The sequence below is a fragment of the Lissotriton vulgaris genome, chromosome 9 (assembly GCF_964263255.1).
Source record: "Lissotriton vulgaris chromosome 9, aLisVul1.2, whole genome shotgun sequence".
NCBI lineage: Eukaryota > Metazoa > Chordata > Amphibia > Caudata > Salamandridae > Lissotriton > Lissotriton vulgaris.
In genome coordinates this window covers 1109065904-1109078687 of record NC_141697.1, presented here as the reverse complement: position 1 = coordinate 1109078687, position 12784 = coordinate 1109065904, and the positions used below count along the sequence as shown (strand labels likewise).

The 12784-nt window shown below is 42.6% G+C and overlaps 1 protein-coding gene across 12 annotated transcripts in view; it reads left to right on the top strand.

Annotated features, from left to right (window-relative positions):
• MAGI1 (membrane associated guanylate kinase, WW and PDZ domain containing 1) overlaps nucleotides 1–12784 on the top strand; it is a 1125105-nt gene that overhangs the window by 1018880 nt on the left and 93441 nt on the right. For all 12 annotated transcript variants that reach the window (XM_086939094.1, XM_086939091.1, XM_086939093.1 and 9 more), the window contains one exon: nucleotides 2388–2604. In XM_086939094.1, coding sequence (XP_086795220.1) covers nucleotides 2388–2604 — 217 coding nt within the window. The remainder of the gene's footprint in view (nucleotides 1–2387; nucleotides 2605–12784) is intronic.

Here is a 12784-nt window from a genome sequence, read left to right as displayed (position 1 = left end):
ATACATTACATTACTTTTATTTTTTAACTATTTAAAACAAATTTACTACACTTTTTAATTATAAACTTAATAAATGTGGACATATACATATATTTAACACATTACTTTATATAAGAAAAATAATGCATACATATAATTAAAATATACAATATATTACTAATTAAAACATTTGATAGCGTAGGAGTAAAAATTACTATTCCCACTCCAGAGGGTGCAACAGTAGGGAAAGCGTTGGATAGCGTAGGGGTAAAAATTACTAAATGTATTTAATCATTTATAAAATAACAATTATTATTATTTTTTTTAATCATTAATTAAATAATTAATCAATTAAATTGTAATATATTTACTACATTTTCACTAAAAAATTCCTGTACACACACACCTAAAATTAATTAATAAATTAACATAATTAATTACATAATTATTTATCAATTAACTAATTGAAATTAATTAACTATTTATTACACTATTTATATTCATGTAAAACATTAATTAATCTATTTCATTATATTTAAATTACTTCCCACCCTACTCCACTATAAACCCACAACCCGCTACGGAACTATTAATACTAAATTCAACCTAAAATACATTAGTAACTAATAAAATACTACTAAAAATACTACTTTATCTACAAATACTCATTAAAAACACTACATTACTTATAATTATTTAAAAAACGATATTATTGTAAACTATGTTTTTGTAAACGATATTTATTACAACTATATTAATGTTAACGATATTACTTACCTGTCTGTCGATATTCTGGTCAGACTATATTTTTGTCATTGATATTTCTTCCTGTAGATATTTTTGCAGCAATATTTAGGTAAGTCGATATTTTTGCGACGATATTCCCGTACTGTACCCCTCCCAGAAAGTGACCCAGAACTTCTGTTGAAGCCCTCTTAAACAAACATCTGTATGATTACAAGGCCCTGCCTCTAACTCTAAATGGCCACCTTTAAAGGCATCCTGCATGCCACAGCACTCCTCATCAAGAGCCGGAAGAAATATCCCCCACATCACCTCCATCCTGAAGAAACCCCCCCTGGTTGCCCTTGCAGACTCCCCTTTACAGCCAGCTGCATCATTTACAATGTCATCCAGACCTGCATATCTGGCTGAAAAGGTCCCCATCTCCAGCGGCTGTCAGCACAGTTGCAGCCAGAAAACCCCTGGTCTAAAGACCTAGAAGTAGAAAAAATAAAAACGCTAGGTAACAGGTCTGTCCTCTCTCTCTGCACTCTGGATTGTAAACATCCTGGGATCCATCAGGAAGTCTGTATCTTGAGACAGTAACAGTCTACTTTCCTGGTGAGAAATCTACTCTTACAATCCTATATTGACTGCTCTCTGCCTTTGACCCTGTTCTGCGTTTTGGTGGCCCGTTGGCTAGGTGCATGCTTTATAAATACCACATACATTCAGAGATAACATGCAGTGTATGCAGGGGCATAGTTTCAGGTGATCCCCGCTCCCTCCAAATATTTGCATTCTTGGCTTGGTAGTTTTCTTCCGGAGGCCCTAAGTCTGGTCTGCTATCGCTGTCAGTTTTTCTTTCTCATTTCACTTAGAAGTTTTAAAATGTTAATTTTTTAATTGATATATGTGTGTGTGTGCGTGCGTGCGTGCGTGCGTGCGTGCGTGCGTGCGTGTGTGTGTGTGTGTGTGTGTGCGTGTGTGTGTATATGATGAGACCACTTTACCCGATAATATTGTAAATCTGCACCCATAGAGGTATTCCTTCACCGGGTGCAAATGTACTACTTTTTGGAAACCTAGGCAAGTAGTAGGCTTGGAAATCTGCACTAGTTTGAGGTTCCTGGCATACTACTACCAATCAAACACCCAAAAGGTGATGGGGTGAATGTTTTCCATTAGATGACAAGTGGCAATCGCTCTTGGTAGCATTCCAACTCAACGTTTTTGCCCACTGCGCCACTCTAGGCAGAGACCCCCCCCCCCTATTGAAAATCCATTCTGACCATGTTCATCGTGGAAACTGCCAATCCCGAACTTTCGCCATCTCATCCCTCCACCCTTATGTGACATCACCAGAAAATGCAAGTTTATGTAAAAATTTAGCAGGTAAAATAGTTCGGTTGGCTAATATGCACCTGCTGCAGAGATGCGTGTGTCACCAGCTGCATAGAAATGTACATTCTGGCAGGTTGACAAGTCCTTTGCTCTGTTCAAGGTTGGTGAATCATGAAGGCTTCATGTGCAGTGCTATAGAGTAGGCCTGCTGTAGTAAGCCCAATATAGAAAGCAGGGTCTTGTTTGTGCGCGCCTAAGTGCTGAAATGTATAATGTGGGAAGTCGCTCCTTGGCAGACCAGTACATAAACATGCATCATTTCCTCTTCCCTGTCTGTACAGCAACCCCTCGAAAGGAAAGATAGCCAGAACAGTTCCCAGCACAGTGTATCCAGCCACCGCAGCGGTCACACGGCCTCCCCTCTCCGCAGCACCGCGGTGCTCCCCGACTACCCGGCCAGCGAGGCGCCTGCACTGGACCAAGGGGACAGCTCTGGGCCGAAAAAGCCCGACCCGTTCCAAATCTGGGCTCATTCCAGGAGCATGTTTGAAAGTCGACGTGAGTATTGTGCATCGTCCCTACCACGCTTTTTGCTGCATTGCCCTAGTTGCGTTGTTATGTTGAAGACTCACAAATGTGAGTAGATGAAGTGGGTGGATGATTTAAAAAAAAAAAAAAAAAAGGTCGAAGGCAGAAAATGCATGAGTCCGCAAATTGTGCATGATGGGTACCGAATTGGTTCCTTCCTTCCCTCTTGAGATAATGGGTAACGCGAGGATGCTTCCATTACTGTGATGGTGTCTGCCTATGGGAGCCGAGGTCGGTCATTTTTGTAAGCGCGCGGCTCTACGCCGTTGTGCGATTTAAGCAGAAGATGCCAATTGCTGAGCCAGTTTAGACCGGGAACAGGCTGCATTGTTCGCTGCAAAAGAGATTCTGATGTGCAAAGCCTGCCAATGAGTCCTCGTCCACCCCCCTCTCACGGCGCGCACTCGCTCGCGCCTTTGTGCCTCTGTTTGCAGTCTCGTTAAAGGGGGCGGGCAGCCACCACACAGGCTGGCAGCGGTGGGAACCCTGCACACGGGGCGCTGGGAGGGCGAGGGCAGAGGGGGGCAGCGGGCTCATGTTTTGACAGAACTGCAAAAACAAACCTCGACACTGCTAGTGTTCGAGCGAATAAGCAGAGTGTATACGGCATGAACTCCTGATGGTATATTAAAGTAAATACGTACACATGTTTGTTTCTATTCATTTGCAGCAAGCAGTGTTGAGGGATGCCTTAAATTATGTAACCGGCCCTGAATAATGCAGGAGAAAAGGATGCTTCAGTGTTTCGCGTGGTTTATAAAATAGACACATAGTAACAAGTATGAAGGTTATCATAACATATTTGAGATGTAAATCTGTTTTTGCAGCTATTAAGAGTCTATATTCTGTAATTTCTGATTGGAATTATGCGGCAGGCTTTGACCAAATTATGCAGCATGGTTGGAAAAAATATCTAATAGGAAAAGGCAAATTATGTGACAGAAGACGGGCCGTTTTGAAGCAGTATTTCACCATGTTGTCATTTTTACAAATGTTACCACTCAATGAGCAAAGGTTTCACCTCGATAGTATCAGTTTAACACCTAAATTCCTCAATCGGCAATTGACATGTGACCTGCATCAGCGTGACAAAAGTTCTGCTGCTTTTCTGCAGCACACGTGGTCGAATTCTAATAATTTCTGATCCTTTTAAGCTAGAAATAACGTTTTGAGTTAAAATCTGCAAAGTATGCAGATGATACATTATGTGGCAAGTTTAGCAAACAAAACTATAACTATGCAGACAATTCCACAGTCACAGAATCACATAATTTCAGTGGCCCTGTGTAAAATCAATAACCTACCGAAGGAGTGAACACTTGCTTTGCTGAAAGAAAGCTGGCTTTGTGGCATGGGTCAATTTTCGATTGAGCAGTAGGCTTTTTTTTTTTTTTGGTTAGGCTAATCCCTAACTAGAAATAATACCCTCTGTTAATGCATAAACTTCCAGACCCCTATGTGTGACTATATCAGACCAGAGAAAATTGCAAAGGAAACACGCTAGATGTTCTCCCCTGCACCACACCCCAACCTGGGCTTTAAGAGCAGTCCGAATGATTTGACTGCAGATGAGGAGTCGTAGGCGGGAGAAAGGGGAGGGGGATTCAGGATGCCGTTATTTGAAGACATAAGAACTAAGGATCGTTTTACTTGGGGGGTGTGATTGAAGCTAAGCCCTGCCTTGCTCAACAAATTGTAAAGCAATGAAAGTTAAGCGAGGTATTCCGAAACCTGTTTCCCTGAGAAGTTGTTCATGTTTGTCAGACTGGGTACTAAGTGATATTATCCTCCCAACGAATTTTGTTTAGACATTGGAATTTCGCAGGCTTTGGCACAGTGGAATGCTGATAATTCTCAGACAATCCCATATTAAATGGTATTTGTGTGTGAAGAATTGTTGTATCACATAGATTCCTGTGGATCCACATTCTGCGTGCAAGCGTGGCCTACGATTTCTGAACTTAACCAAAGCATGTCCGCGTTAATGAGGTGTTCACTTCTGAAGCTCTATATATTCTGTTCTGGAGTCAACCAATTGTCGCTCTGTTAAGGGAGAAGAGGCCTTGCTAGTCAGTCAAAGGGTTCGTGCTCCATAGGATATATACAGGGTAGATACATTTGTCAAGTACTGCAACAGTGTGGCCCTCCATTCTTGGTGCTATATAAAACCAGCATCTGGAGTTTCATTTCTGATTATAGGACATTTATGGTGCTTAAATTGTAGCTGTGAGCAATATGTTTGAATGTATAAGTCAGAGTTACATTGTGTGTTATCTGAAAAAGGGGTACCCGAAAAGTCATGAATGAGCTGATGATTTGGTGCTGGGCAACCGGCTGTGCATGATCAGTGAGTGACTTGCTACATACAAGCAGTTTTTAGGCAAAGGCTGGAATAAGAGGTTATAGTATGAAAATAAGGCCTACGTTGGGCGAGAAGAAAAGGAGTAAATATGAGGGAAGAAATGGAGGCCAAGGACACCATAGTCACTAAAGTCAGACTGCAGCAATCTGGTGAGCTGAAGAAACACCTCTTTACAGAAGAATACATCTTGATGCAGTAACAGGCCACTAATGCTCCTAGAAACCTTCTACTGCTCCAAACACACAATGACCGACTTTGCCATTTACCCTGTGTAGCCCTCCTCTGCCTTTCATCTAGTTTCACACTATAAAAATAGCACCTACATACTGATGTGCATCTGTAGATCTATAATTATCAATTCTATTTATATAGCATTTAATAACCCAGACGAGGCGTTGAAGTGAGTAGCACACTAATCCAGGCTAGAGGTAAATAGTTAATAAGTTTAGTAATATGCTTTCTTTTCCTCTGAGGATGAGTTGTGGTAACATTGTTCTCTTGATCTTAGGTGTTTTGACTAGGCCTACGTTAATTGAAATATATTAGTAAAGAGAAGATGCGAGATGTTATTGGGAGTGGTGGCCATGTGTGGGTGTTTGTGGGATGAATTGGATAGAAAAGAAACCGAGAAATGGATATTGCAGTTCAGATTTCTTTATGGAGAATCATAGAAAAGTCACATAACGTTAACGTTTTCAATACTGGAGTGTGAGGACCACTGACATAGAAAGATGAAGCCACAGAACACCAATGCATTATTTACAATAGCACTACTTTCGAGCATATCTGAACTCTAGCACTACAGAACTCTAGCACTACAGTTTCTCTGCTATATCACCTCCTTCTTCTTTTCACGTGTAGTGGTGGCACTTGAATATCAGAAGTGGCGGGTTGACGCTGTCGAAGTTGCTAAAACCTTTAATTGCTGTATTTCTTCCCACGTGATAGTAATTAGTACTGAAGAGATGTGTTGTACAGTCACTCATTGCTGTTCCCCATGCAAATTCAAGTAAAAGTATGTGGAAATATTTAAAAATTGCTCCCGGAAAAGGAGATAATTTGGAAATGCAGATCTAAATAATATTTACATAACAAGAACAGTACTTCTCACTATTTAATTTTATCATTACAGATTATTTAGAAAATAAGCTAATTGAAACATTTAGGCTTTGTCCTACTCGCGCCAGTAATTCTTGATCATGGCAAGCATCATGATGACACATGCATGCGTCAACGGCCATCTTGGAATGGGTTATGTTTAATGGAAAATCCATTACAACATTGCTAGCCAAACATGCACCTGTCTTGGTGCATGCGTCTGCATGAAATGGGCGAACATTTTTTTTAGAGCTTGAGATTATTTTCAGTGTTAATGCTTGTTTGTTTTTATTATTTCTACACACTTTCTGCCTGGAAATTCAGACTGCGATAACAAATCTCTGGGTTATAATTTCAAAATCTCCAAAAACTGCAAAAGATGTGCAAATGGCCTCAAATCTGTGCGAGACCAACATCTGCATTATTTTATGGCACATTTGGGTTGTCCCAGTTCTATTTAGTTACTGTGCTTTGAAATACAAGCCTTACACCTCTTTTTCACTAGTTATTCACGAGTCTTAAGGTTGTTGAGATATTGATCATTTAATGTGGAACCTAAAAGATGAGTGGCTTTTGAACATAACATGAATAATATTTACTTACAGTTCTGGTTACCTCACTCTAGCTGAAATCTTGTCAAAGTACTTTAGTCCCTTATATACTTTGGATACATAGTCCTATATTTTGTTTCCCTGCTTTTACTGCGGAACATTTATAAGAACATAATTTATTCAAATATATGATGCTGCATGTCTGAGACAATTTTTTACCACTGACTCAAGCTGGTAGACGGTGGTTATCATTCCTGATTAGCTAAAACAAGCTAAGTGTAGTTTTTCAGTAGGCATGAACCGATTTGGTTGACTTGTAAATTTAAGAGTGTTACTGCACGTCTTTCATTGGAGCGTTGTATGTTCCTCTTGAAGTTAAATGTTTGAGCTGTGTTCATCACTGTCCTTTCCAGAGCAACACTCGCTGAGTTTGTACAACAGTTTACGCATTGTTCAGCTATTGAGTAAGCATTTAAAGGTTGCGTTGATGAAACTAACTTAGGTGGTGAGGAGGATTTTAGGCCACTTGTTTTACAGTGAATCACTAACTTCTTGACTTCCATGTGATCAAGTTTCTTCTTATTCCAACTTCTGTCCTAGAACAATCCTACAGATTGTGTGGTAGCTGATGAAATGACATAGATGTTCGTGATATGAACCATCTTGCGGCTTCACAGTAGTAGCGCAACTACAACCAACCTTGAAGAGTATGTTGAATGTTGGTGCCATCAGAATAGAAAGCAGTTGCTTAAGTGAATTTTCATTCTTTACAAGGCCTTCCTCCCATTTTTGCTATTCACATCCAAGCAAAAAAAGAAAAATCCATTGTGTCTGGCAGCCTTTTGGCTTTTTTTTTTAATTCTCATGTTTAGTCATTGTTTTTGTAAAGCATTGTTGCTGGAGCTGCTGGTTTCTCAATCAACACTATAAAAAGGAAGCATTTGTTAAAAACATTTGCTTTTTTGCCTTATAAAGCAAAGGGCACTTTGTTATAGTAGTCCCTGGCCCTGAAGGAAACTGTGAAAGAAAAATCCGTTCACTCACAATGAAGTTAGCCAATGGCTGAAGTGGGCTGAACCATTGCCCACACTGTATGCTGTAGTGGACGAAAGAAAACTGCTAATGACACAGCCACAGACTAGTGGACAAAGAAAGCTGGTTGAAAGCCCACAGAAGCGTCTACATGCACGTAAACACCTAAATGGGAGAGAGTGAGTTCCATTTGAATAACTTTTTAATTGAAATTACTTACATTTCGTCCAGTAAAGATAACACTGCTTATTTGGGCTTGTATTCCCCGAGCTGTTGGATAGACCGCTCCAGCTGATATGCTGGACACCCCTTATGACACCATACTTGATGCTTGTAATATAGTAATTGTGAATCTGATTCTTACAGTTGGTGAGAGTTCTAGATTCTTAAAGTAGGAGAACTTATCGATGCATCTTAAGTAGTTACAAATGTAAAATAGTACCCTCCACATCCTATGGTAAATGCCCTATAAATCTGGAAATCCAGCTTTGCAAACATTGTGATTTTTGCATTAGGCCTTAGTATGAAGAGACAAATATTAATGAAGATCTGTGGGAGAAAACAAAGGAGGCTGCTGTAGAAGTTGTAACAATTCATGCTTGGCAACCAAATAAAATAAATTGCAGAAAACCTTTTTAATGCCAGTAAGGTGTTGGATGTTGAAGGAACTGCATTAGCACATGTACAGGAAAGTCTGTTTGAAACAATAGAGTGAAGTAGTAATGGAAGTCAGCACACAGGTGCAGATTAGTGTAAGTCTCTTAAAGATTGACCTGCCGAGGGCAGCACTAAATGTTATCTCACCGAACAATCTTGTTGGCTTATCAAAATACTGTATATTCATTCCTTCCTCGGAGCAATTGCCAATGAAGAGGGTAGGGTCCTGAAGAGTTGGAGGAAATCGAAATACAACTGAAAATGTATAAAAGTATTTGGGAAAATAAAAAGATGGCAAGGGATGGAGAAACACGTTCTTTCAGAATGACTCCTGGAATCCTTCAAAACTAGGACCCGACAGACCATGCCTGCAACCTCTGCATCATCTTGACACCAAGCTTATCATGAGAAACAAGATCAACAATGTCACCTGCACCTGCTTTCACTTGTTGCATGCTCCATAAGATCTTCAAAACGCTCCTGGTCCACACCAGACGCACCATCACCCAAGTCCTAGTCACCAGCCTGCTGGACTACGGCAACACACTCTATGCTGGAATCACCCCACAACTCCTGATAAAGCTACAGACCATATAGAACTTGGTGGCCAAACTCCCTCCTCAGGAAGCTCCACTGGCTCCCCATTCGGAAGAGAAGCCACTTCAAGAGCCTGATCCTCCCATGCAGAGCCCTGCACAAGCAAGGACCAGCATTCATCAACCAGTGCCTGAACTTCCACCAACCCTCCAGACACCTGCACTCTGCATCTCTTCACCCACTCTCACCCTCAGATAAGTCGACGCCACAGCAGAGGTCGTTCCTTCTCCTGTCTTGCTGCTAGTTCCTGGAACATCCTTCTTCACCTCCTCACCCTCACCTCTGGAATTCAGGGAAGGCCTCAAAACCTGGCTTTTTGACTCAGCCTCCATAGCAAAATCCTCAGCACCTGGAAACCCTCACAGTTGGCGCTATATTAGTCTTGATTGAGTGATAAGTGAACAAGCAATCAAGTGGGCATAGGGACGATGACAGATGACTGAACCAATAGTTAGGATTAGGAATGCTGGAGGGGGAGGTAGAAAGTGAAGAAAGAAAATTAGTAGGTGTGAGAGAGAGACTAGGGACAGGTCTTGAGAAGGAGACACTATGGAAGCTAGGTGGAAGTATAGCTTTGTTGTTTTCTACACTCAATCACTTCTTATCAGTTGAGCATTGATCTCGGCTAAAAGACAATGTATCACTTTGGACTGTGAATGGCTGAGGGCAAGTGTTGTGGGAACTGTGGTGTTTAGTTCCTAAAATCTTAAATCGTACATTTTCTGCCAGCCCAGTACTTAAATAATTGCTACATGTAGGAAGCTGGCTCTTTATATAGTGGACCAAAATGTGGTACACTGTAGTCCACGCAAACCCCAAAGGAATTGCAGAGACAAAAATGACACCCCAAATGCTCTTTTGTTTTAGTGTGGACAAGCAGTTAGGCATATCGAAGGATTGTGCTAGGCATTTATTTCACATGTGAAGGCAGTAATTGAGACCACACTCAATAAAGAAATCCGACTCTAATTTATAAAAATACCACATACTATTATATACATTTGAATACCAAGATCATCCGGATCGGGTTAGTACTTTTTGAGTTAAGAATTTTAACAGTTTTCAAAACTGTACACTGCAAGTTCTGGATTGGTAATGTTATCCTTTTGAGGAAAAACATGTATTGCATTTGTGCACTCAGCAACTACTTACAGGGCTGGTCTGCAGGACTTCAGGTGAGTATGGGGCATGGTCCAAAGCCACACCAACAGGTCACCTTGACACTCTCTGGGGCGTCCGGGTGCAGAGGTGCATCATGGCATCAGGTATCCCATTCACTTCAATGGGAGAATGGTCCGGTTACAAAGAGGCTGCAGGCAGAGACTGGGGGACCATTCTGAGGGAATCCAAATGAGGGCTCGACCCTTGAGGTCCTTTGGCATGTGGGGACCCCTTTGTTCCACTTCTCCTCAGGCTGTGGGGCTCGGGTGCAGTGGTGTCATTTGGCATGCGGTTCCTCTGCTGGAGTCACTTGTGGTTGGAGGGATCCTGCAGAAAGAGGCTGCAGGTGGTGACTGGAAGTCCAGTCTGGGCAAATTCAAGGATGGGCTTGGTTCTTGTGGGTCTGGGTACCCTGTTGGCACAGTCATCTCCCTTGGATTCGGGCTCTGGAGCATGGGTGGTGCATAGGAGCTTAGAGGCGTTGGTTGGCAGCGGTCACAGACTCACTCTTGGTCTTCGTTTCTGCAGCAGAGGGGCAAACCGGACAGCTGGGGCACTCTCGATATGGACCTCACTATCCCTGAAGTCCCTAGACATGCGTGTCAGTCTTCCTCGGCGTTGGTGTCCGGGCTGGGCACAACAAGCCTTCGCTGCTGCAATGGGTCCAGTACCCCAGAGATTGGTACTGCGTGGCTCCTGTCAGTACTGGAATTCCCACACTTGGAGGGCGGACGTATCTGACCTGTATGAGCACTACCTTTTCCTGGGCAGCTGCTGCGTTGGTAGTTGCCGTAGGTGGCAAGTCAGTGTATTGGGTCTTGCTTCTTTTGTGCCTATGGCTGCAGGGGATTAGACCCTCTTTTCCAGGGGAGTTTCTTTGGTGATTGGCAAAGCAGTGGCATACCTACAGGTTAAATGGGGTCTACTGCGACACAACAGATCAGTTTCTTCACGAGGGTCGGTTGCAGCTGGCAGGGTTGGAACCAAGTCATTCATGCTCCTTGGGTCAGCAGTCTTCTTTGTTCACTCCTTTTGGTCCACAAGAATCTGAAGTCCCAGTATCAGGGGGTCCCCTACATATTACATTTAGGTAAGTTAAGGGAAGTGAGGGGTAGTAGCCAATGAGCTACTTAACTCTGGGGTCACTGCACCCCCTAGATGACCACTTCCTTTGAGGAGTGGGCATCACCTGTCCCAGAATTCCTAATTCCACCTCACGCAAGATGGCAGAATCCTAAATTTGGTGTTCACTTCAGACTTGGTCAGCCGAGACGTGTGCCCAGCCTGCAGTATAACACGCCTCTTGCATAGCTAATTTTCCAAAGGCGGTGGTCTCTTTGAAGATACCAGATGCAGATATGCCCTCACATAAAATATAATGCACCCTGCCTTAGGGCTCAAAGGACTACTGTAGGGGTGACTTACGTATATTATATGCAGTCACTTTGGCATGACACACAGGAGTGTGTAATGTCCTGTTTTTACTTGTGGCCTGCATCATGTCACGCAGCCTGCAATGGCAGCCTGTGTGGAATTTGTATGTGGGTCCCCTAGGGTGGCAAAGATTTGCTGCAGCCCTTGGGGACCCTCTTTATTACCCTTGACTCCCTGGTACCTGGAGTATCATTTATTAGAGACTTGAAGGGGTGATAAATTCCTTTGCAGTTGTAGCACAATTAGACAACATCTTGTTTAAGGGCATGAGCACCAGTACTGAGGTCTGGTTCGTAGGCCTCATTTCACTGTCCGAGTCGAAAATCAGAATACAGTAGCTAAATAGGGGGCAAAAAGTGTGTGTGTGGGGGGGAGGGGTGTAACTGTAATAAAATCATAGCTCCCTACACTACATGTAACTGCATTTCTGGTGATGTCACATGCTTGCCACCCTGGTTGACCTCGCAAGGCACCCATATTCTGCATATGATTTGAGCATGCAGAAGGGTTGTGGTTGTGTCAAAGATAACACGTTTGCTAAACTTTACAGGGTGATGGTCTTTCCAAGACCCTGCTATATGTATTCCAGAGGTGCAACTGTCTAAACAATGGGTAAATGCTAGAGCATAACCTCTGGCTGGAGACTGTTTCTTTCAGGCTTAAACAAGCCTACATGTGTTAACTCGAACAAGAGATTATAATCTTTGAGTAAAGATTCAGGCAGCATTTTCGTTGGCCATGCGGGAGGCACTATCCCTGTGTATGCATTGCTGCTGCCTCCCTGAGCTGGGATGCATATCCACAAACCTTGGCAGAAACACATGTAGCCCTTTGACAGAAGATCTAGGCGAGAAGCTGGGCTTCAATAATGCCCTATCTGACAGCTACCTTGGATCAGGGGAAGTCAGGCAACCAAGGAGGAGCACAGAAGTCTGCATTAATCAGGATATCAATTAGGAGTCACAAGAGCTAAAAGTGGGTCACAGGGCAAAAACTAGGAGATGCAATCAAAGTCAGCCTGACATCACTTCCGCTCCCATGGCGTTTGGGCGACTGTATCTCCTTTGAATTCAACAGCTAGTAAAGTTGATCAGTCTGACTGGAATGGGCAGACTCTTTCTCACTGCTGTGATGGAATTCGCTGACATAAAGAAGCCAGGTATTTTCTGCGTGCCGCGACCAGTGAAAGATCATTGAATTCTCTTCGCCTCAATCAATGGCTTTCAGCCGGAACACCTCCGAGTATAGTCCCCGGCGC